The 26,351-nt window shown below is 43.3% G+C and overlaps 1 protein-coding gene across 1 annotated transcript in view; it reads right to left on the bottom strand.

The window, feature by feature from the left end:
* Nucleotides 1-26,351, bottom strand: part of gmds (GDP-mannose 4,6-dehydratase) — a 186,445-nt gene that overhangs the window by 122,642 nt on the left and 37,452 nt on the right. The window contains exons 5-6 of the mRNA XM_072388921.1: nucleotides 2,241-2,433; nucleotides 1,061-1,165 (exon numbers count right to left, since the gene is read on the bottom strand). Of these exons, the coding sequence (XP_072245022.1) occupies nucleotides 1,061-1,165; nucleotides 2,241-2,433 (298 nt within the window). The remainder of the gene's footprint in view (nucleotides 1-1,060; nucleotides 1,166-2,240; nucleotides 2,434-26,351) is intronic.

Here is a 26,351-nt window from a genome sequence, read left to right as displayed (position 1 = left end):
ATTTTGAGTATCAGTGGCGTGTAAATCGGGTTAAACCAGCGCCTGCGACCCTCAGGGCTCAAAGCACATATTAAAAATGTGACCACAGCCCATTCACTATGTGTCAGAATGTGTGCGAGTGCTTATAAGAAGTCTGGCTCCACCGTTGAATGAATATGACTTTATATAGAGCATGTAATTGAATACTTTTACACAATCCAACAATGGTTCACCATCTGTTTTACTGCTTTATTGTGGGTTTAACTTGTTGCTGAGGCTAAGTGATGTCAACGTTTTTACACCTTGATCCCCAAAAAAACACCGAAGCATGGGGCACAATTATCCCCAGATATGCTCTTAAGTTTGTGTTACATGATTGATCACTTGTAAACTGTTTAATTATGAAATTCAAGGCCTATAACCCAAGATATTTCATATTTACCCCATCAGTTTTATTTGACTTATGACGATGCATCACGTTTTGCATTTCAGGCCTCGAACACGTCCCATAAAAAGCTCGGTTTAAGGTTTTTGGGCATGAAACGCTGCACTTAAATCCTTTCTTCCTGTAAATAAACAGATGGGTCATCGCTGCTGCATTGCTTTTTCTTCCTAAACTCTCCCGTGGGGAACCGGTCGGGACTGAAGTCCAGTGCATGAACCCTGCTCTCCTGCAGCCAGGCCTTAGTAACGTGGTTTTGCATAAACATCACGTCATCAAGGCAGCTTTTGTGACTCTAAAATCTTACTGAACGTTTTGCATTGCTCTTGTAAATGCAAATTCCCTCTGCTAACAGGCACGGATCCAACTTTTGTACCAAACAAGGTCTTTTTTCACATCATTACAAGCCTAAAGACGCCAAATCCAAACTTTATTTGGAATGAAATGCGGTCAAAAAAAGTAGGAATGGATGTAAATTAACTAATTAAATGTTATCAATGAGACACAACAGGAAATATCTCAGATATATTCAGTCTGAAATGGAAAAAGAGTAATTTTTCATAGCATCAAGACTTGATTTGGGGTTGAATATGTCGCACAGACTGAGTTTTTGGTGTGTTTGTGGTTCTTTTAACTCACCTCTCCTCGGGCTCTCGTGGTTAAAGAGGATCCCGTTGACGGCAAACATGTTGTAGGCCTCCCGGAAGTTCACCACGATCCAGTAGGCATAGAGCTTAGCAGCTCCTGAGAGCAGAGGCAGAGAAGCAGAGAAAAGAAGCAGACAGAACCTTATTAACACCAGATTTACATAAACCTCTCAACATTTTTCATTTTCACCAGCTGCAGGTTTACCCAAACGGATGCATGAGAAATGAAGGCATAAAGATGCCTCTATGGTCTGAATGTGCTGTGCTGGGAAACCACAAAGACAAGCAGAACAGGGAGTTCCAAGGAAGAAGAGGTCAAACCGAGAAAGGGAAAGCGACGTCCTTTCAGAACGTTTAAAGCCTATTTTCTCAGATTCACACATAATAAACTGCTTGGTGCCGTGGACCATCGAACTTGATCAAACTTACAGGACATGACCGTGAAAAAGAGAGAGATTCGGGTCTCTAACGGTGCCACATCTCCCGGCTGAACGCGGTCGTATTTCACTGCCAGGAGTGGGAGCCAGACTCCTGCTGATTGACCAAAAGCAGGCCCGAGCACCAGCTTCTCTCACTGTCCTCCTCCTACTTTCTGGTGTAATGAGGGGAATACCAAAGCAAATGAAGGGAGGTCAGGATGTACACTGGAGGTGAAAAGAGGTCGCCGTGGCGTCCCCCCGCCTCCACCTTTCCAAGTCTAATTAATATAGGCGCAGCCCTTCTGGAGAAGGTACGCGCCTCCCATGCAGGCCCAGATTGAGTGCTGACAGATGGGGAAAGTGTCAGTGAGGAGAGCATTTAGACAACAGAGTACATGAAACCCGATCGCTTACACACGTGTACAGCTTGTGTGTGTGTGTCGAAAGTGAGTGCTGAGTGCTGTGGATATAAAGGTGTCTTTGTTAAACTGAGCCACTCCAGTCCTCGAGCAGACGTTTGGCCTCGGGGTGTGTGTGCAGGGAGTCTGAACACCGAAGCCTCGCTGCTGCTCCCTCACACAGACACACACTCTGTCAAAAATGCATATATTCACACAAACCCGCCAAGAAAAAGCGCTTTGTTTGAACACCCTCACACTGCAAAGCGCGAGTGTCTGTCAAATTTAGCCAGAAAGAATCAGCCCAGTATTGCTTGTTTCCTGGAGCAGCTAATTATGCAGCGGTGTGTGTTACCGTAAGGTGAACGAGGGTAGAAGGGAGTGGTTTCCTTCTGAGGGATCTCCTGGACTTTGCCGTACAGCTCGCTGGTGGACGCCTGGTAGAATTTTACGCTGTTGGTCAGGCCGCATGTCTTGATGGCATCCAGGAGACGTAGCGTGCCGACGCCATCCACGTTAGCGGTGTACTCCGCCAGTTCAAAGGAAATCTGGGAAAGAAAAGGACGGAAACATGGCCTGTGAGTGTTGCAGCATCCCTGGAAAACAAAGCTAAAGATTCAGCAGAACTCAAAGATAACTGCGTGGATCGGAGCAGGTAAGAGGGGAGCACAGATCTTCCCTGAAGACGATGGGAACCAATCAGAGAGCTTCTGCTTCTCCAATCAGAAGGCCAAGAGGACGAGGGAACTTAACAAACACTTGGGTGGAGAAATTAAGTTTAAATTGGAGGTGAATGTGCACATGCATGATCCCGTGTGTGTGTGTGGAGTCAGGCTGGATTCAGGCTCCAAATCAGGCGTGACGGTTAAAAGCCGTGCTGGTTAGTGGTCACCACACCTGGAGCGAGCGGCATCGGGCCGGAGGAAACGCTCAGACCCTTTAGAGCTTTTACACACATGGCCAGATAAAGACCCCTTATTTAAAGCCGGGACCCAGGAACACTGGGCCTCTATTCCACCCGCAGTGCACTCACACTCGTGCACACACACCGTAAGCGGGTTTAATCAGGTTCAATTACACTCCGCCGCTCGGAGTAATTACCTGTGACGCTCCACTTTTTCTTTTACTTTGCATTCTGGCATTTTCATTTATATTTAAATCGTTTACGAGGGAGCGGGAGAAGGCACTTTACACACAAACACACCTTTCCTGCATTACATAACGGCTGGTTCGGTTTAAATTCAGCACACATGAAGTAGAGTCCAATACAGAACCACCAGATTGAACAAAACCCCCCCCAAAAAATAGTGAGACGCAGCGGAAACTGAGCATCATGAGCATTGTGCATGAAAACCTGTTATACTGTTGAATTCTGACCAATTACAACTACTCTGACCATTCAAATGCTTTATAGTGTTGAATTCAAATGGAGCTGCACATAAAAAGCCTTTTTAGGCACCCCACCTTCCCCACAGGTAAAACAGAAAGAAATTATTAAAGTGTGTCGAGTTAAAAACGAGAGTTAATGGATTTTTCAGGCAATCAGCTGACCAATCATGTTTAACCTTAAAGAGACAGAAGCTAAAACAAAGTATTTCAGACAAAAAGGGGCCTCGAGGTGCCGCAGTACTGGACTAAAGGTGCTTTAGAAACGCTGAAGCTAACGATATCTTGGCAGATGTTTTTTTATCCAAAGCGACTGACACCTGTATCCCAGGAAGTCAGGGACCATCAGGGGGTCTAAGTGTTGGAGGTAGGACCTTTCGTGCAGGGAGGTCAGGATTCGAACCCCAGTCACCCACATGAAAGGCAGTAATCTTACCACAACACCATCCAACACCCCCAAAAGTGGCGATGGCACCACCCCAGCACCAGCACCTGGTTCAAGTTGGTTGAAAAGGTTCATCTGAGGCACAAGTTGACATGTTGTACCTCAAAATTAACCAGTTTCCCCCCCCAGAGGCACTTTGAGACAGTAATCCGTGTACGTGTATTTGTAATTTTAATGCTTTTATGGAGTCTGTACAGCACAAATGTAAAGTGCTTTATAAATAAAGATGGATTGGATACAAATAACAGAAAAATATGTGAATGAGAGTAGCTTTATTAGATATTTAGCTGTATCAAAATACACTATTTTTCCAAAATGATGGAACTTTAAGGCATGTCCAGAAGATCAAGACCTTTTTGAATTGATTTGATCTCAAACCACATTATTTGGGTGCGTTAGTCCGGTTTGGAGAAGCTACATTTTGTAGGATTTTGGTTCTCATTATTATCTGTTCAGTATCTCAGCAGCAAGGGCAGGATTAGCTGGTTATTATCCCAAATAAATTCTATTTAAAGGCCTCCAAAAGATATCTCAGAATGTTTAGTCTTCTTGTAAGAAAATTTAAATTATTCTGGGAAAATATTCCTACTTTAATTTAAAAAATTAGCAAAATTTGAACTGAAACTATTTTTTTTTGTAAGGCAACATTTAATTGTCACATATTTGGCTTATTTTATTGGATGAGATCAAGTTTTGTACATTTCATCTTGAAAATAAAGAGAATTATGGTCCTTAAGAGGCTTAAACCTGAGACAGATGAGACAGGCCTTGATACTTAAGGAAAGGGATGAAAAATGTCGGTTGTTCCAGGTCCACCAGCTCCTCTTCACCTTTGTATCAGTCACACGCGTCTGTGCGTTTTCTACCGAAGTCAGATTTCTTTTCATGAACATTACAAATGATGGTTTGTCTTTAGGTTTATAGTTTTAACACCTCCTGCCCCGAGAGGAACAAAAACTCCAAGAAGAGTCTCTTTCAGAAGGGGGAAAAAAACACAGATTCACTCTCAATAAGATCAACAAAGAAAAAATAAAGACAAAAGCTTCATTTCGACCACAGGAAACTTTTCCAGGAACTAGAGGGGGGGGGTCCTTTCCTCGATGCCCTTCATTTCTACCACAGGAACCAGCGGCTAAACAGTCCTGGGGGATGCATTTAGGCCGGGGAGGCAGAACCCTCGGGGTGTAAAACCTTTCTGAATGGTTGAGTGTTCCCAGCATTTTATTTCAGTAATACTTGTTAAATGTCTTTAAACTTAAAGTATCAGTTGTTGAGTTAATACACCTTTAAATGCACTGAGTAGGTTGCTGTGACCGACACTTTAGTGAAAGGTTTTTACACGTCAGCGGACTTAATCTGACATAATCTACTCTGTAACTTCGGCCTCGGAGGAAATACCTTTCACCTTTGACCTTTGCATAAAACCCAGAAGGCATCAAAGTTCCAGGTGTTGGCTGAAATCTGCTTTTATAGGAGCTCAGACTCGGATTAAAGGCTGAATTACAATAAAACTGAGTTATTCAGCTCATGTAGACGCCTTAATCTGAGAAGAAATCGAATCGGATCAAATTAAGACCCCGATATTAACTCGATCCAAACGTGCACTGAACGTGCACGTAGACGACAGTGGATCGGAACTGGTTACCTTGGCTGCATGACATCAGTGGTGAGAGACGTCAAGAGAGGAATAAAACCCCAAAGCAAGCAGAATAAGAGAGAAAATCACAAAACTGTAATTAGAAGAACATGCCAAGGACGCCATGAGAGTGCTTCAGTTTCAAGTTTGTGTTGGTAAAAACTATCATAACATCACTCTGCGGGTACATGAGCGCCTTCGGATCGGATTAAAGGCTAAATTACAATAAAACTGAGTTATTCTGTTCATGGAGACACCTTAATCTGACAAGAAAACTGATCGGATCGGGTTAAGACCCCGAGATAACTCGACTGAACGTGCCTGTAGACGACAGTGGATCGGATCGAGCGTTCTGAGCATGCTCCAGATGATGAGAGACGATATTCCTGTTGTTGCCGTCAGAAAGAAAGAAACAACGCGATGGAGAATGCGCCGTTGTGCATCGTCTGTGCCATAACCAGCTCATCACAGATGGAGAGGGACGCAGCTTCATCTCGCTCTGCGTTCGCCATCTTTCTGAATGCCTGAGTTTGTTGTTGTTGGCGGTGAAGACGCCAACAGGAAGTGGCTCTATTAGCGATAGCTGAAATGGGGACAGCGCCACCTATCGTACCGGGGTATGACATGCTTCAACAGGAAGTGGCTCTGTTAGCGATAGCTGAAATGGGGACAGCGCCACCTATCGTACCGGGGTATGACATGCTTTGTGCCAGTGATTCCATTCATTCACCGCCATATATCCAAGGATAATTACCCTCAGATAAGGAGCAGAACCCAACTATAGCTATAATACGGTTAATCTTGCATCATAATAGCATAATTTAGCCATTAATCTGATCTGATGGCACTCATGGAACCCCACTGACTGACCACCACGTTCTTACAGGAGCCCAGAAGGTACAAACTGGAGGGCTGCATTGGGATTGGGACCCAACTCAAATCTCGCGGGAGCGGGCGGCTAAAAAACCCAAAACACTGCGGGATGTAGCCTAGCGACAGGATGTCAATAAAAGCTCAAAGAAGGTCTTTACAGCACAAAGATTAACCAAGTCTCTATTGTCCAGGAATCTCTTTATTAACAGCCTATAAAATTACGTGTTTTCTCCTGCAGGACGGGAGAAGACACAAAATCGTACCGGGGTATGACATGCTTCAACAGGAAGTGGCTCTATTAGCGATAGCTGAAATGGGGACAGCGCCACCTATGGTACCGGGGTATGACATGCTTTGTGCCAGTGATTCCATTCATTCACCGCCATATATCCAAGGATAATTACCCTCAGATAAGGAGCAGAACCCAACTGTAGCTGTAATCCAGTTAATCTCATCATGTAGACCCACTGACAGTTAATGTAGCTAATAAAGAGAAGCTAAAACTCATGCTGGACTGTTTAGGTTTAAAAGCAGAACATTAGAGTTGTTGATCCTCTTAAATTGTGTCTTATGACAGTAGAAGTGAATACTGGTGGATTCATTGGTCCATTTCCCATGCTTGCTGTTGTGGGGTTGCAGAGATGTGAAGATTCTGACAGTAGAGACAGGAGGACTGAGTCATCAGCATACTTCACAAGGTGGGTATGGGGCTGCCTGGACCTGCGCCACCTATGGTACCGGGGTATGACATGCTTCAACAGGAAGTGGCTCTATTAGCGATAGCTGAAATGGGGACAGCGCCACCTATGGTACCGGGGTATGACATGCTTTGTGCCAGTGATTCCATTCATTCACCGCCATATATCCAAGGATAATTACCCTCAGATAAGGAGCAGAACTGTAGCTGTAATCCAGTTAATCTCATCATGTGGACCCACTGACTCTGTCTGTGTGTTTGAGGCCATTTATCTTGTTTTTTTTACACAGATGAGGTGCATGACACACACACACACACACACAGGAGGTATCAAAACCAGCTGAAGAGGGCAGGGTCCAGGACGCCTTGACAACTTAAATCAAACAAATTGCCTTAATGCCTCCATTCTCTGTCATTATGTAAGGCCCAGCCTGAGCATTGGCGGTTTAAAGGCCAGACATTCGTGTACATCGCTGGATGTGTGTGTCGGGGGGGGGTGGCTGCTGGGCCCCTCAGACGACCTGGCAGATATTGTTCTGTTCTGGGAAGTTAGCCAGGCTCTGTCAGCATTGGGGGTCCGACGCCGAGCCAGAGAAAGCCCTCCGTTTAAAAAGCTTCTAGACGTACAGGATATGCGTGTTGCATTTGGCGGTTTCATTTCTTTCCTGCTCACACAGGGGCCTGCTGAAATGCATGCTTGAAACTGTGGAATGTGACGGCATACGTGTGTGCGCACATGCGTGCGCTCACTTACCCCAGAGTGTTCGTGTGTCCTGACAGATGTATAAATATGAGCTACATTTATTCAGCTTTGCATACCTGCATGGCCCTGCATACGGCACCAAATGGAGGCATCAAGCTGTAAATGCACAGATGAGGAATGCAGGACTCTGGGGTGCATTCGAGTTACTCAACAATAAGAAAGTACATATTTCATTTAAACCATCAAATCACTTCATTCAATCAACTCTATAGTCAGAAGAAGTCTTTCTTTTTTAAGAATCCTCTCATACAAAGTCTGAGGGATGAAAGCGTGAACTGAAATTGTAAAATGATTCATTATTTTTTGGATAAATATTGTAAACGTTGCGTAATGTTTTGCTCTCTTCTTTGTCCTAAACAACTGTTTGCAACCCAGATGCATCTGTTTATCTACAATAAATAACACTAATTTAGCCACTAAAACATCATCATCGCATCAGCTTCGGTGAAGTTTTCAGAATTCTTTACAAAAATCCACAAGTTTATTTAAATGTAATATTTAAAAGAAACTTGAGCTGATTAATTATGAATAATTCTCAGATTGTATTGTGTCGTAAGTTATCGTAGAGATGTCAGACCATTTCCTTTAGGTTGGTGGGTATCATCACAAGGTTTCTCAGAAGAGGCTGTAACTATAAATCTAAAGTTTTAATGAGGTTTATGAGCCTGTGAACAACAGAATACGGCAACTTGCCGGGAAATAAGAAGGGCTACATAGCAATAAAACACTCGATAAACAACGGACCTCTCACGGCTTTTTCAGTCCAAAAAAGGCCAAAAAACACCTTCAAACTGACTCAGAAAGAAGAATGACGCCACACGACACCCCACCGAAAACTGCACGAGAAATTAGTGAAACTACATTAAAGATCCTGCAGCTCCAGCACATTCCTGCCAACAGATCACAGAGACACCCTAGAGCTGGTGAAGAATCAGGAGAGAGCGTGCACGTGTGTCTGTCTGTGCATGTGTGGGCGTGTGCACACGTATGAGTGGGGGTTTGTGGAGAGAAACCACAGTCAATTACACCTTTACTCATCACATTACAGGCCAACTGAAATTAGAGCAGTCGTGTGTTAACAGAGCAAAGACAAACAGGCTGAATTCCCCCGAGGAGAAAGCGGTTTAGATCCGTCCTGAAACCCTCACACTGCCAGACAATAACTTTACTTTACTCCACTCAATGCTCGTCAACTTAAAGAAGCCAGCAGTGTGCAACAGACCCCGCTTCCCCACGCAAATACGAAGCCTGAGCGCAGTGCTGCCGCTCTGATCTGTCAGTGCAAATAAGAGCTGCAATGCAAGACTGTGATAATATTAAAGCTAAATGCTAATTCATGCCATCTTGGAGAGAACAGCCTTGTGGCGCTGCAGCATTAGCACTCATGGGGTTTATCCTCTGACAGCACAGGGAAGGAATAGTCTACTGGAACTGTCCCATCACTGCAACATATAGTGTTTTTATATCCATGAGCTGTGTGATCGACTGTCAGTAAAAGGATAATCCAGTGGCCAACATCATCTTCCTCTTTCTGCTGAGAACGCTGAATGTCAAGAGTGAAAATGTGGGAACAATCCTAACGAATCACTGCCACGTGTGGCAGGAATTAACCCAAATGTCATTGAAAAACAGCACCGAAGGAGCTGGTAATGCTGAAGTAAATCAGGTTGTTTTCCTGCTGTAGCCTAAGCTACTGTTGCTGTATGCAGCCCACGCTAACGGCCCACTCTCCAAACACAGCGGTATCCCGATCATTAGGTGTTGCCGCGCTGCAATAAAACCTGAAGGGGAACCTCTCCACCTCCAGTTCTGTCTTGTTGGAGGAGTGTCACTCATAAACACAGACAAGTGCTATTTTTTCCTTATGCTGTGCCAAATGACATGAAATGCAAACACAACGCTATTAGCTAAAAAAGTGACAAAAACAATGATGCAGAGGCGTGTAATTAAGGCACTGCATCATCCATCTTTGATGCCGTCTTTTTTTAGAAAGGAACTGAGTGAAGTGGATCACAATAACAATGGCACTCCCAAGCCTTAGCAACACCAGGTGGGAATACAGGTGTAAATACCTGCCATGAGAGCCTTCAGCGGCGAGGCGCTGCTTCACAACATTGTTCCAGACACAGATGAACACAAACACATCATGCCAACAATTCAGTTGTCGGACATTTGGAGGTCTCAGAGTAACAACATTTACGTGATTTAAGAGTTTTAATGCGATTGCTTCCAAACTAAATCGAAAACACTGCTTTCAACATGCCTCATGAGCTGTTTTGGAACAAGAGATGAATTCAGCAAACCGAGACAGATCGCCACTTAGCTTTAAAATCTGGTAAACAACCTTTGATATAAAAGCCTTAATGAACTTTATGAATGGTCATTGTTGGTCTCCATAGCAGCAAATTAAGCCCATTCATTCATTCATTCATTCACTCTCTTGACAATAAAAGCTCTCTTTGTACCTGGCTGAGGTTGAATTTCATAAAGGACTATCAAACAATTACATGTTTACATTTCATCCAGTTCCTGATTAATTCAGCCTTACATTCAGAGCAGCAAACTCAACCTTAATAGTTCTGGAGCCGTCAGAAAGCAGTAAAATTTGCACACTCACAAAAGCTGGTGTGTGAATGGAAGATGGTGATTTTAATTTTAGGCTCCCATGTTAACAGATTAGAACAATGGTTCCCCAAAATAACAAAATATGTCCGTAATGTATTCCATCCGTCCCGCACCGGCCTTCAACACCATCTTATTTCTCCCTGCTCATTTTCTCTGGCGACTCCGAACAGGTACACGTGTCATTCCTTTTTTGGCCACTGGTAGGTTGTGGCGCTGTTGCGCAGCCTCTTTCAGAGTACTGCACTAATCTCAAGGGAAATAATACTTTTAAGATTTTATTCAAACATGCACTGCAAAACGTTTGAATGCATTGCGCTGTTAAATAAGCTGAGTAATAGTAAATTAGACTCATTATTTGCGAAATAAGTTTTGTAACAGGCGATTTGTGGATAAACAATTCTAAGCCATGTTTTTTTATGGCATTAAAATGTTTTTAATTATTGTTCACTCCTGGAAGTTTTTTATGCCAAATAGAAATGTGTGAGTTCACAAATGTTGGAATAAAATATTATTTTTAAAAATGCTTAAACAGGCTTTTATTTAACATTATTGATGTTATTATCCTTATTTTGTGATTTCAGCCATTACCATTTTGGACTCTGCTGTATCATTTTAACATGATAGTATCCCAACATAAATAATAACAATAGCCTCCATTGAATGGGCTAAAATTCAGCAAACGTCACCCACATAAACAACAGTTATTAATGTCAGCCTCAAACAGAGGAACGTGCAAAAATGGAAGCCTGTGTTTGTGTTCATTTGGCCTGTTCCATCAAGCACTGGCAGGAAGTTTTGCAACTTCCATCTCATTTGCAATTCAAATGCAAATAACATAAAAGTCAGTTGTGATCTGTGGTTGTTTGGGAGGCTTCCCAGTTCCCATGACCCTGGTAATATGTAATATGTTTGATCAGAAAGCAGCCGTTCAGTCAATAATTCTTCCAGCAAAAGCACATTTTGGAGCCACTTGGAAAAGTCCTGCAGCTCTGTGTCAAGTTTCTCTAAATCTCAAGTTTCTGTGTCAAGTTTCTCCAAATCCAAGTCCAGACTAAAGAATCAAAAAGAACTTCAGTGTTTACTATCGGTGATGGAGGATGTTTCCCAGCCCTCCATCACGTCTTCTGACCCACTAGAAGTGTGCGGTGGTCTGTTTTTAGAACTCGACCACATGCATTTTCTTTCAACCCGTTTATTCCTTGGTGACTGTGACCTGGATTCTTTTTAACTGCAACCTTTTGGGCCGTCAGGTGTGAGGAAACTCATTGTTCCCTCCTTCCTCTCGGCCTTCTCCATGCAAGTTTGTGCTAAATGTACATTCAGTCTTTCCCAGCAAAACTTTTCAGATGCAACAACGCAGCAGGTTTCAGGATAGTTTTATGTTTATTTGTGCTTTGGAGCGTAACTGCTGTGGAAAGCTAAAATAGGGTCCGAGTCTATGGCGTAACCACGCATTCTTTGGGGGGGGTCGTGTCCCCCCCAATATTGAGAAAATACCAACCTGTCCCCCCCAATATACAGAAGAAAATATGTAAAATGCATGTTCTCCTTTTATGAACCCTGTCAAGGGATCGGTCTCTTGTTATGTCTTATTTATTTTCAACTCATTTCTGTGTGTTACCATGGGAACGTAACGGCTGCGCCGCGGTCGCCGTTGGTGATCGCTAACACTCTAGCCAATGAGAGTGACCCACCGTCTCAGCAGCGGCTCTCCTTATCTTTACGTTGGACTTCTACTTTTGACGGAGCCGCTGCTCAACAGAGCAGATTGTACCAGAACAGGAAGTCCAACACAGAATCAACAAAATAAACTTCTGCCCCCTTTCAAAATAAAAGAAAACTTAAAACAAAAATAACATTAGACTTTTCATTAATGCACATTTTGAGACATTGACACAATAGAAATTAACCTGACTTAAAAGTCCTCAGCACATTTTTTGTTAAAGGAAAAGTCTGTAATTTGTTACATCATTAGTTGTCCTTATTAAAATATTCACATAAACATGCTTTGGGTATTTGGTGGTTTTCCATTGGAAGCTGTCCTATTTGCTACAGAACTACTGGAAGAGCATAATTGTAATTGGTAGGTGTGTTTAAGGTCAGTAAACAGTAAGCAACTAACCAAAACAAAGTGGGGGGGCAGTCACTGTCTCGGAGAAATTACACTATTCCTTTAGATGTGAACTTACATGGTCAATGTAGTCCTCTAAACTATGTTCTAAATGTCCAATTTTTCATATATAAATAAAGAATTGTAGATAATGCACTCAACAATTTTGTTTTTCTTGGACCCCCCCAATGTCTAAACCATGGTTACGCCCTTGGTCTGAGTTATTCAGAGGTTCTGCAGCAGGCCAGACTTTTACAACCACGACTGTTTCACCTTATTCTTATAAAGCCGGGGAGGGAGGGGGATAGAGTGCCTTTAACTTCAGTTTGGGATGAAAATCTTCCCTGCATTTTGTTCCACGTTTCATGGCAACGTCTCTCACACAAAAAGCTAATTGCTGGAGCAGATTTCATCCCTCATTTGCTCAGGTGTTTCTTTCCCTGTATGCACAGTTAAAGTCACAGGATGCGATCTCCTTAAAGAGAGCTTTAAAGATGGGATTTATTCAATAAACCAAAGTGCCTCAAACACAAAGGAGAAGTCACGGTGAACATTCATTTTTCAAACCTGGGATCTGCACATGGCACCACATGAATCCCCGCACTAATCCCCCCCCCCCACTGATGTTCACTCATTACCGTCACATCTCAATCTCTGCATTTTTGGATCTAATTACAGGCGTCCTCGGCTAAGAGTTGCTGCAGCTATGGCAATGAACAAATACAAAGTACACAGATCAGGTGAATCTGAAAGAGACAGATGGAGATAGGGCAGGGTTGGGAGTGCATGTGTGGAGAGATACGTGCTGTGAGAGCGTGTGTCAGGGCAGGTAGACCGAGAGCTGGAGATCGACTGTCAAATTCAGGATTTATGCAACCGAGTCTGGAAAGTCCCCGTCTGCCTCCCGGCGCTCCTCTTTACCTCTGTCAGTCTTCCCTCTGTTGTCTGCATCGGTTTCTCTTGAAGACTTCGATGCGAGCAGGTAGTGGCCAGTCAACCCCAACGCTCCTGCCCTGCTCATCTCCCAGGGCAACAAAATGCAGGAAATGTGAAGGATGACTGAGCCAAAGTAATCCGTTTACAGTCCAGCAGCCATCATTTCTCTCAGACAGTATCCCCACAACAACTGCCAACTCTCAAAGAGCCGCAATATAAGTTACACAAGTAGTGATGACAAGAATGTATCAAACCAAAATATGGAAGAAAAACGGCCTTCTGGAGCTTCTTCCACGCTATACGTTTCTGTGAAGTACTTTGGAAGAGTTTCACTCATCAAACTCTTCCGTTTTAATAATGAATTTAACTTAAACTGATCATAATCATGCAAAAGTCAAGAGTTATATGTTTAAATGTCTTGTTTTATCCAACAAAAAGTCCAGAAATGAAAAATGATTATTGGATTTTTCTGATTAAATGCCTCAAAAGTGTTTCATGATAATATCCGACATCTTAATCCTTCTGAAACTGAAGACTGAAGATTGCAATTTATAGTTTTCCATCAATTATTTCTATTTTCTGACAGATGGTTGTTTATCGATAGGTTTAATAGTTACATTTACCCACATTACTACGGTGAAAACCATGACATGAAATAGTGAGATAGTGAGCAAAATGCCTGTTTTTTTATACAAAAACCTGTAACATCTAAACCTAACTGTGTATTTTTATGCCAAAGCTTACTGTGGGTGAAGTGGAAAAGTAAAAAGGAGTCACTGCCTCATCATAAGCATTTTAACTTACTTTACAGAACTTTGCAAAGGGAAACATACACATTTAACATATTTGGAAGCTTGAAAATGTAGAAAATGTAAAATTTTTTGAGCATTCGTGACAGTTTTGTGAAAAGCGAAACACCGTGTTATGACTTTGAAATATTGATTGACTGATTCGGGTTTTTTAAGGTCTGATTATTTTCACATCAGTCTTAACCGACCCCCGATATGTGCTGCCGATTTTTTTTTTCATTTTGGGCCGATATTTGAAGCCGATATTTATGTTTTTTTCTCCATTTACATGCTAAAAATGAGACAATGATAACAAAAGTGTCTCAATTTAAACAAAAAAAGAAACATTTATTAACAAAACATTAACAGCAGCAAACAATGGAGAACATTTAAATATATAACAATAGAAATAAACAATCTTAAATGTTTGTGCACTTAATGTAGCAGAAGATCTGTTAATAGTAATACAACAAAAGAAATGTGAACAATCGCTAATGCGCTAAATGAACAGCAAATCCAGTTTTAGCTTCTCTTCATTGGCTCTTGATGAATGAATGTGATTATTATTACAATGAATTGAATTCCAATTGGCTTGAATTGGACTATATTATTTAAGTGCCTTGAGATGCCAATTGTTGTAATTTGTAATTTATATGAATAAAATTGAATTGAACTGAATTGAAAAGTAAAAATCGCAAATATCGGCCCGATATATCGGCCGGCCGGCCGGCCGGCTTCTCAACTAATAATACAACAACGCACACTTGGAAAACTTTTGGTCCCGTTTTCAGTTTTTCACGTGTTGCTCAACTTTTCCTGAACCTGGTTCCGCTGCACAGAGAATTTTCTTCCTCTTTGATGTATGAAAACGTTTGGGCGCTGTTAGCGGTTGATGCTAAAGCTAACGCATCCTGAGGAACATAAGAGGGGAAAACAATTCATCGTTTCCCCATCAGAGTAATGTTATAATTGGCTTTGATCTTAGACATTATACATTCATATTCTGTATTTTCCTAAATAACCTCTATTCCTAGCTGCTACTTTTCCACTCTGCTCATGCTGCACAACAGATGACCTTAAAATGGTCCAAGACCTTAGAATGACATAAACAACTGGGTCAGACAGAACATCTCTATTAGGGCAGATAGGTCTGGTACATTAGATCCACGCCTAAAACAGTTTTATCACATCCAAAGAACACAACAAGGCCACTAAAACCTGGTAAATAAACGATTTCTCCAGCTTGTTCTTGGGCTTCCAATGAAAGAATCGGGCTGACAGTAAAGACCACAGAATATAGTTCTAATGTCACCTGAACTGCACAACTGAGCCATGAAGAGTGCAAACGTTTCTCTGGAAATACCTACATATGTCCTCGAGTGTTTATCAGGAGAGCAGATAGCGTTGGCGTATTCATTTGCCACATTCCTTTAGCACTGCATCACAGAGTCGTGAACAGGGACTCCCTGAAAGAGTCACAAGAAATTAAGGATCTCTTCATTCCTCCCTTCTCCCAATCGCTTGATCTGCCCTGCAGACATGTACCACTAATCAATCACTCCTGCTCTGCAGTCATAAACACACACATAAACATGGCAACAGGTCTTGCAGCAGTGGGATAAGGTCGCGCCCGGAGGGTGGAGTGGAGCAATAATGAAGCCATGAGCGTGCACAGGAATTCTCAGGTAGAGTTCTGTCATCTGTAACCTTTGTTTCTCTACAACCAGATACAACTGTATCACCAATTCTGATTGATATAACCCGTTAATCACGGCTTCTGACTATTCTTTTCTACATTTTAAACCCAAATATGGGGCTCAGAAAGTGGCAAAAGAAGAGGACTTCTAACCGGCTTCGATATGCAAAGCAAAGCACCAACTTCGGGCACGAGATAGCTTTAAAATATGCGACAGGCAGTATGTAATTATGTGTTTCTGAATAGGTTTAAAACTATGTTACCTGTAAGTTTAATTAAAAATGACACCGTCTGCGTAGGACAAATATAATCAGAAGGACGGGGAGCAGGTGGTTCATCAAAACGAAGGTATAGATCAACATTTACATTCTAAATACTGATTTTTAATGCTGATTTTAAACAATAAACATAATAAAAAGCTATTAGAGATGTTGCAAAGCAACATTGAAGCACCAAAACAGCCTATTTTCACTTGGAAACTGCGATATAAACTGACTTATCAGAGGAGAGAGTATTAAACTAAACTGCATCTACGTTTCATGTGTCTCAGTTTATTTGTGACAGCAGCCGTCAGACCATTACAAATGTACCTCCATGAGCCGTCTACCTGTAATACTCCATTTTTATGAGCGACAACCACTGGATTGGTGCAGCGTCCACAGCCAGAGATAACACTTCTTCTTCTGTGCTGGTCTGCGTGTTACTCCTCACACCTTTTATCAGCCGACCAGGACCAGATTACTTCAAAGTGAACTTTCAGAGGAGGACCTCCCACATCTGAGACCCCCTGTCAGGACCAAACTGCTCCCCTTCTTTACCACTTCCCCACCAGCCCCCCACCTCCAGCTGCTGCTCTTCCATTTGGCTGTAATCAGCACCAAGCATCATCCCTGATTTAAGAAGGTGGGGGTGGGCAAAGGAAGGACTTGACAAGTTGGCGCATTCTTCTCCATCTACTACGCCCCCCATTTTTCCCCATTCCTCTCAATCCTCCTTTACACCTCACTTACATCTGGCAGCACCCCCACTCATCCATCCTGCTCAGCTTGCTTAATGAATGCTGTCCTTGTGAGCAGAGGAAGCCACCAGCACACCCCCCCTCCCCAATCCATGGGCCTTACTCCTGCAGGTACAACCTCCGTGTTGTTACACCCACACCTACAGACTCAGTGGCCAACACTCCCATCGATAGTCTCAAACCACAGCTGGCCGTACTCTCTCTGGTTGCCCAGGCGACTGTCGCAGAATCAAGACCAGAGTTTGAGCCGAAATGATGCCCGACTCACACATTCTCCCATTCCCCTCTTCCTCTGCAGCCTGGTCAGTCCATCTTGGCCCACCCGGGACCCCCTGGACAGAAGCAGCACAACAGCTGTCTGTGCATCGTAGAGCAGGACCCAGGTTATGGCCAGGCAGTTACATGGTGGCTGTCGGCTATAAATCCCGTCTGCTCTGTCCTGCAGGGTGACTGAAAAGTGTCTGTTTCAGGGGGTTTTAGATGCTGTCCATCCAAGATGTTTTATTTTTTAAACATATCTGATAAAGAAACAAAGGCGTGATTGCATTGTTCATTCTGCTCAAGGGAAAACAGCTGCTTGTTCGTGTGGTCAGTAATTTCTAACCCAGCAAACATTTATTTGTAATCAGAACTTTCATTCATCTTCTCTGAAAAAAACCACTCCTGCTGCCAAAGTCTTCCCATACAATTTCAAAAGAAATGCTTTTAAAGCTTTAAAAATGCTGCAGCAGTTCGGCCCACGAAGACTCGGTTTCCCCCCACAGCCCAGCATGCTTTCTGCTGTGCACGTAAACGGCGTGTCAGTGACAGAATTATGGATGCAGCGATGACACAGAAACCTGTGGAGCTTCCTTGCCCTGCTCCTGGCACACAGCTAAAGCAAACCGAGAACACTGCGAGGGATGGGTGAGCGAAACTGATGAGCCACCTTCAACCCACTGCATGTTTGCTGTTGTCTCCATTTCTATGGAGATGTGTTGTCACACAACATGAGGAGGCTTATGGTGTGACTGTGGGAGTGGCCAACCATTCCCATCCTTCCCAACAGCTTTCATCTGGGGTGGATTAGAGACATTAGCACTTTCTTATCTCTACGCCTTCCTCCATGTCTTTCACCATCTCCCCCCTGTTCCTGTCTTGCTTCATTTCCACATCTCTGTACCCATACTTTCTTAAAAAACTCTCAGAAAAAGCGTGTTTTGTTAAAGGAGGAGGCAGGACAACAGACTACATTTCCACACTGTTATTAGAGGCTGTTGTTAAACTATTATGCATGCATTAAGAAATAGCTGGCTTACATTCGAGGAAATAAATCAGCTCACAGGCTCATGTTTTCATGAGAGCTGGCCAAGTCCACGCAAGTATGTGGCTCAGTTAAGGGAAGAGAAGTTGATCGATCAAAACCCTGACACTTATTACGCACCCACACACACATCCACAAAAGCATGGTGAATACGACTGAATGTGCAACAGGCTTTCAGATATTACAGGAGTGCTTGCACACCGGCTAAAATTAACCATCTACTTATAAACAGGCACAAATACACAGACTGTAATCCACATTAATACCAGTCATCAATCTTTAGATGATGGCATGTAAGATTGTCCTTATTGGGAAGAGATATCGCAGTGTGCATGAAGGGAGTACGTGTTGAGGAGGCCGGGACGTGATGGGAATTTAATCTCCGTCATTTATCTCTATTAAAATGGCTCCAGATAGCCAACGGGTTTAACACTGGTCTGACAGAACTACAACTCTGTTGACTCCAAAGATCACAAATGCTGCTACAATATTGAGGCAAACAACAAGCCTATCTCCAGAAATAGCTTCAACTCTTAGTCCTCTCTTCTTCCTCACAACTGGCAGGCATTTTTAATCAGATTCTCAAGAGTGGCAACAAGGTAAAGCTAAATAAATGCAGCATGTGTCTGTTTTTTCTAAGTTAATCCTGAGAGAAAGGAAATGACCGTCACCTGATGTTAGCATATTCTTTCCAGAGTCTCTGCCCTAAATATTACTCATGTACTATTACCTTAACAAAAGCCCTTTCCCCCTGTGTGGTCCTCTGTGTTTAAATCCGTCTGTCAAATGACCCGAAATGCCATCAGCATATCATCAGCAGAAACCCATGATTCACACTTTTACAAACCCACGTGGACGCAGAGAAGCACAGAAAGGTTAGCAGAAGACAATTGCCTGGGTTCACGTCCAACCCAGCTCCACCCGCCTCTCTCACCAGGGCGGGAACATCGGAGCAGGGGTCGGCATGCCGGGTCGGATCATTGCGGAGTGGCCGGTCTTTGAAGGAGGCCTGTGGCAGGGAAGGGTTTTCAGGAAGGGGAAGTGCTCTGCTTGAAGTTTTAGATATCAATGGAAAGGCTTTCTCTGCTATGCATGGCCGCAGAGGCTTTCCTTTATCTTCCAATGCTTTTCCCACCACAGAGGAAAGACCATGTCAAAGAAACATGTCACAGGAATATTTCCAGGAAGGAATAGCCTAAACAACTGGAATCCACCCCCTGAAGGAGAACATGTGTAACACCTTGTTTGAAACTAAGTAATGAAAATATTATGTATCAAATTAGAAGAATTGTAAAATAAGCTATGATGCCGATCTGGAAAACGGATTCACACCGTTTATAACGGACTCAACAGGAGCACACATAGGAGGAAAGTCTGCCGAGCCAAATTATCCCACGATCCACCAGCAACCTGGCGAAACCACAAGTGCAACCCCTGGCTATCCAGCTGCTTGCTCGAGATCTTGACTCCATAATACTCACACAAACTCCAGAGGAGACGAGTCTGAGACTTACCCTCAGTACAGATAAACATAAAAGGCCCGACGACGCCTTGAAAAGGGGTCAAAAAAGACGAAGTACCGATGCAGTACGGATGCTTTTTGATGCGCCATGTGATGCAGCAGCAAAATCTGGCGAGAATGATTGACTTTTACACCCCCAAGCAATGATTTGAAAAGCCTTACTGAGACACGTTCATAGGCTTTCCATCCAGAGCGTTTCTTTTTTTCTTGGTCGCATTTCGCAGGTGTGGGTGTGAATGGTTAGAAGAAGAATGTTATGGTCAGAGCCAATCAAAGGTGGAGGATAGACGGGTATTGGCCTCTGCGCCATGGAGATCCCGTTAAGGCTGACGTGTGCTTTTGAAGCTACGAAATTCACAGCAGATTCCTCTCCAAGACACATGCTAACAGCTGCCAGCCACCTGCAACTCAAAATGAACTTTTTCATTACACAAAGCTCTGACCCCGGCCCTGACAGCTCCAGCAGAGACCGGATCAGCTGAAGTCTCCTCTGCTCCCGATAAGACGACATGCAGTTCCCGAGCATCACATGTGGCGTCAGACTCCACGCCAGATCCGAATTGAAATAAAAAGACTTCGTAAAGGACACCGATTGGCCTAGTTTCCGTGGATCAGGTGAGATAAAATGATATTGTTACAAAGAGTGCAGTAACAGAGCTTTTGTTTATGTTTATGCATCATTTAGCAGACGCTTTTATCCAAAGCGACTTACAGGTGGGCAGATAGGGTCTTGCCTAAGGACCCCTACTGGAGGTAGTACCTTTCATGCAGGGGATTTGAACCCAGGTCTCCCACATGGAAGGTGGCAATCATACCACTACAGTAGTACACTATACTACTAGCTTTTGTTGTCAGAGCATCAAAATACCATCTAAAGGTCTAAATAGACCAACACTGTGCTCTCCCTCCACATGACGCTTCAGTGTAAGGCTGCAGAGGAGATTAAGTACCGTTTACACAGATGACAACATTATAATAACTGTTCAAATGCATCATTGAGGTGCAAAAAAGTGACAAAAAGAAACAGTTTGCTGCACCAATGAAAGCGGATTGGTCACGAACCCTTTCCAGGACGGATGATGAGAGCTTCAGACGGCTGCAAAAAGTCTCTCAACAGGGTCAAATTCTGAACTCCACTGAAGCCAAACGATGCGTCATGCTCCCTGAGTCACTCTCACAGTTTCAGACTCATGAATCCTGGTATTGGCATTTTGGAACATGCCTTTTGGAACATGCCTGTGCCTCCAGGGGAACTTGGTCATTCGGTATGTGCACATAATGGTGCTGAGCCTTAACCTGACCAACTGTTGCACCCCCACATCACCTGCTGAGGTAAATTCATATTTTTCATTCATTCAGCCATTATCTTTAAGTCTTTAAGTTCCTGTTTGGGGAATAGAGCCTATTTAATCGTCATTGAAGCCAATGCTACACAACCTTGGCGCCAGTCCACACTCGTAGCTGGCAACCACCCTTGTTTGTGTTTTCACAGAGTTCTCTGTCCTCACATTTACTTCATCCTTCCACCGCAGCAGCCAGAGCAACAAAACTCTCACCTCTCAGACCTTCTCCTTTCCCGGCCAGCCTGACCACAACCTGTCCTGCCCCGGGTTGCCTTACCCGTTTACCGCATGGGAGCGGATACAGAGTTGCACAAACAGAGACCCATTCAAAGCCTTGCATATGAAATCTCTTCCTTTGCAGAGATACCTTACACTTCTTCTGCATAATTACATATTCAGCACCCAGTGTTCACTTCCTGTCTGGTTGAGATAGACGGAAAACAGGGCACAGATATAGTTTTCATTAGTTATCAAAGGCTTTTCTCGCCATTGCATCTCAGAAACCAAACAAGGGACAGTGCAAAACTCTCCAGACCAGGCAAGCCTCAAGGCTGAAACCTGAATATCTTGGCAGAAGTCAAAGCAAAATGCTCAATAAAACAATGACACTTACAATTCTAACCTAATACATCAGGCCAGATAAAGCCAACAAAGTCTTCCCTGACAAAGATCTGTCAGCAATAAAATGGTGCTGCCACTAAAACTGACATCTGCAGAATTCTGCTGAGGCCTGCCAGTCACGTAGCCACTGATCTCTCTATCTGACAACAAGTATCAACAGACGCACACATGGAGAAATGAGAGCTTGTATTGTGTCTGTGACAATCTCCAAGCACGGTTCTACTTTTAAGCAAACACGGCATACCACAGTGACACTGCTGGTGCTCTGCCAAGCCCGCTCTGGCAGCCACTCCTGTCAACTAATCACAGGCTCATTCAGGTTGATGGTTTTTACAGTGTTTTCTGTTTCTGCATGTGGAAAAGCCTCGCCATCACCCGAATGCGTTTGTTTGCAGCATGTTTAAACAGCCAACACTGTACAGTTCTTTTATCGATGCAGTTTGCAGTGGGATCACCGTCTGTGTTGTGACAGGCTGTGTGAAAGTTAGGAGAAAGGCTTCAGAGACGTGGCCTGAAAAGAAAAACTGTTTATGTTTATGTATTTATCAGACACTTTTATCCAAATCGACTTACAAATGAAGATATAACAGCTTTATAAAAAGCTAACAATAAGCTCCATAGAAGGAACCCAGGAGTCCGACTCTGTCAGAGGGGACAGAGTAGAGATAGGGTGCAGGCATAGAAGGAAGTGCAGAAAGATAAAGTGCAGAGATAGAGGGGGGAGGGAAGTACAAGGTAATATGGTCTTCATGTCAAACTAAAACTTAGACAGAAGATAAAGGCCTTGAAGACGATATTTAACATCACTTGTTGACTTGGCCAGTGAATTGGACCATGAATTGGTACATGTGGATATAGCCCCAACCTCTGCATGGACTTTGTCTTTAAGCTACCGTATTTTCTGCACCATTTCTGCACCCAAAAGCTTTAAATTTTCACAAAACCCGGCCGTGTCATGAATTGTGTCATCATTAATGCTTCAGCCCATGTCCCAGTGAGAGTCTGTTCTTCAGTCTGAAATGGTGAAGCAGACCGATGTGCAGTTTATAAGTTTATAAAGTGTAAAAACCACCGATGATGTTGTCCATCGGACCATTTCCCGCTGACACAGGGAGGTAAAACATGCACGATGTGTGCTGGCAGCGATAAACCAATCAGAGAACAGTAGGTAATATGTATGGTATACGCCTTATGTACAGGTTAAGTACAGAAATGGACCCAATAACTGAGGGTGCGCTTTATATGGTACAAAATATGTTACTTGAATGGTGATTCTGTCTTATTGGGCTAATTTTTGCTCAAAATGTATGAAAAAAAAACAGAAAAATGTGTGAATGAGAGCAGCTTTACTGATAAACATTGAACCAAGCTGCATGCTATCCCTTTAGAGTGAACTGGATGAGAACTGAGCAGAGCGTCTGGTCCAGTTCGAGGCGGAGCGTGTCATCCTCATCACAAACTGTCACAATTAAAACCCAACTCCAGCTGTGTCCAGCTGTCCACATTCAACGCAGACCGGTCAGAACAGAAGCAGTGTGGTTTGGCTGCAAGCGCGTAGCTTTTGGCTCTTCAGGACGGATTTTCCCACAATCTCGTGAATATCACGAGCGTTCAGCTGACTTTTAAACTAAACTGTCCGGGTTAAAAAGAACTCCTTGAAGTTTTGAGTTATTCTGGGACTAAATAAAGGCTAAAAGTTGGCCGAGTGTTGCGTTTCCAGTCGAATTATCACAGCAGCAACCCAAGTAGCTCAATGAACTCTTTTCACTCAAAAGTTTAATTAAAGTTTAATTTTTAATGAGTCATGAATTGATTATCTGGTGTACATAAGTAATAACTGCAGTTATCACACAGGCACGCACCACATTGCCTTGAGCTCAGAAGTTTAATTCAGAGTAAATGTGCTGCTTCACCACGAGCTGATGTATTCACCTTTTACCCTAACAATAAGTAACTGTTATCCATTAATGTTGGGTAATAACTCATTAGTTTGTGATAGACACTTTCATTAGTGGTGCAATTACACAATTCAACTTGGCACAGGAAATAATATACTTCTAAGAAATGCTTCATTCTGTTTCACAACTGCGAAAAAAGAAAAAGATAAAAATCTATTTATCTTTTAAACCGAAGCATTACGGCATGAATGTTAAAAGTGAGCAGTGTACATTACAGCAGCATCTGCAGCGTGATCCATAAATCTGAAAAATAAGGAACAGTAGTGCAGAGCCTTCACATGCGGTTATGATGGCCCGTATTTTCTTACTTAAGCCACAAGTCAAAGTCAATAACGGCGAAAAGAACCAACTGCAACCATATAGCAGGGCTGCTACATCGCAGCTACCCGTGGCTAACTCTGTGGAGCAGGATGTGAGTGCATGTGTGTGCCTGTGTTGTTGTGGATCTGCCCAGGGGAGCGAGGTGGTGACTGACACTGTGGTAATGCCTCCATGTCTCCTGAACCTGAGCAGGCTCCGAATGAAGACATGTCACCGAGGAGCAGAGACGGAGAGAAACATCTGGCTCCGAGATGTTCCCCTTTTCCAGGGATCGGCTTCCAGAACGATACAAGTTACGACACAATCCAGAGAAACAAAAGACTCCAGAACTATGCAGCAGCGGCGGGCATCACCAGCCATGGAGGCCTCCATCACCGTCCAAAACATTGTGAGAATACTGCAAAGTGCATTATCAAGGATAGTAGCAATAGCAGCTTGAATCTACTGGAAGTTAGTCTCTTCTCTGTTAGTCATTTAGAGCCAGAAAAGCATCCAAAGCTGCAGGTTGTTCCTTCTCTATGCCCCCCCCCCTGCACTCGAATCAAAGGAAAAATCCCAATAAGGCATTTATCGAACAGTTTCACACAGGATTGTGTCGTCTGCTGTCGGACAGTTTAAAAGGTGTTTATATTTTATCAAAAATCACAGACTAAACTGGAAATGCACATTGAAAGTCAGTGATTCCCATCGCTGTGAGTTGGAGTCATGCTGTAACAAAGGTTTACCGATCACATGATCTGAAAATCACCTGCTCAGCCTCAATTCAAAGGCCAACAAACACTGAATAAATGCACTTGATGCAAAGCTAAGCCAATAATAGAAAACTGAGACTTTTTAACAGATAATATTCCAACTATGGGTGTTTACTTTGTGGTAATTCACATGATTTCTGTGAGTTGTCACTAATTTGCTGAATGTTGAATTTAAACGTTTCCATTGCACTTAGCTGCTTCTGCCTTCTAGAGACAGTGATTTTGCCCATTGTGTCACAGTGTTTCCACCAGGCTTTTTTGTCCGTGCAACTGCAATTTATAATTGGGCTATTGGTGGTTTACTGCTAAAATAACAGTAATTTTACCTTAACTGTCTGTAGCGATAAAACTTTGGCAAGTAATAATGCTAAAAAGGTGAAATCATATCACTTTTTAACCATTTTAAGGACTGGGTTGAAGGATTCAACATCATCTTTGGTACAAAACAAAACTGACCAACTGAAGTCAAAACTTTACCTTTAAATTCTTTAATTATTCCGTCCTTGATTGAAATTAAAAGTCTGGCAGTTTTGCATCTTAAAGGAACAGATGTGAGAGGTTTGGGAGTCTTTTCTGAGCACACAAAGAGATTTGCACTCACAGCACAGAGTGCACACGTGTGGAAGTGGCTGAAGTATCGAGAACAGAGACGTATCACACCTGTGTGCGATGGCAGTGAACGTTCTGGCAAGCGTGCTTGTGTTTTTATTCAAGTTCCACAGTTTACAGCTTTTCTGCTCCAGGCACGACAGTTTAATTTGACAATAATAAGATCAGCACGACAGATTGGTTTCACTGCACCAGGCGGGTCGCATGACTTTTATTACAGCAGGCATCACTTGGAGACTATTATTGTAAACGTTTAGCTGTGGTGGTGGCCTGCGCCTACCGCACATGTATAAACACTCCAAGCTTAGATTACCAGGCCAGTGGCATGGAGACGTAGGAAAGATTCAGCACGGGAACACCAAAATCCCAGGTTTGTATATGTATCTGTACATGGGTAATGGCTGCATCAAAATGAGTGGCCGGTCAGAGGAAAGTGTGAATACTGCCTCCATCTATGGCTTTTTTTCCCATCATTATGTTCGTAATTGAGGGAAGGAATGTTTGGGGCAACTGTTGGGAACATCAAAGGTCCCTCACATGCTGTGGCTCTGGGACACCCCGATTATGACGGCCTCACCTACAGCGTAGAACCAGAATACGCTGGAAACTGCAAGTTCTCCCAACCACCCACTCTTCCCTGTGCCTTGCTTGGCTCTTGATAATCATTTTGTGTGATCTTGTGTGAATGAGAGTGTGTGGAGAGCAAAGACAACAGAGGAGTGTTTTCTTTGCCCACGCTGCACAGAGACGGAGGAGAGCAGATTACCTCCTGACTAATCATGTTCGGTTCTCTGTGATACGCCACTTACACCCCCCCCCATTTCTCGTTACCATCACACATGCACACACAAAGATACGAACACGTGTTCGTGCTGCAGCGCCCAATAAAAGCGGATCTTGAGCACGCACTTTGCAACACATTTACCTGAACAAATACACAGGCCTATCGAACGCATCTCAGGGTCGCTTACTGCAGTTTAGGCATGTCTGTGACGCACCATCCGCTGAGCGGGCACTTTCCAAAGTCATTTGCACGCCTCAGAAGGGGCCTGCCACGGTTTCAT

This window comes from Leuresthes tenuis, unplaced genomic scaffold, assembly GCF_036924035.1.
Source record: "Leuresthes tenuis unplaced genomic scaffold, fLeuTen1.0.hap1 SCAF_7, whole genome shotgun sequence".
Lineage (NCBI taxonomy): Eukaryota > Metazoa > Chordata > Actinopteri > Atheriniformes > Atherinopsidae > Leuresthes > Leuresthes tenuis.
This window is presented reverse-complemented; position numbering and strand designations above follow the sequence as displayed.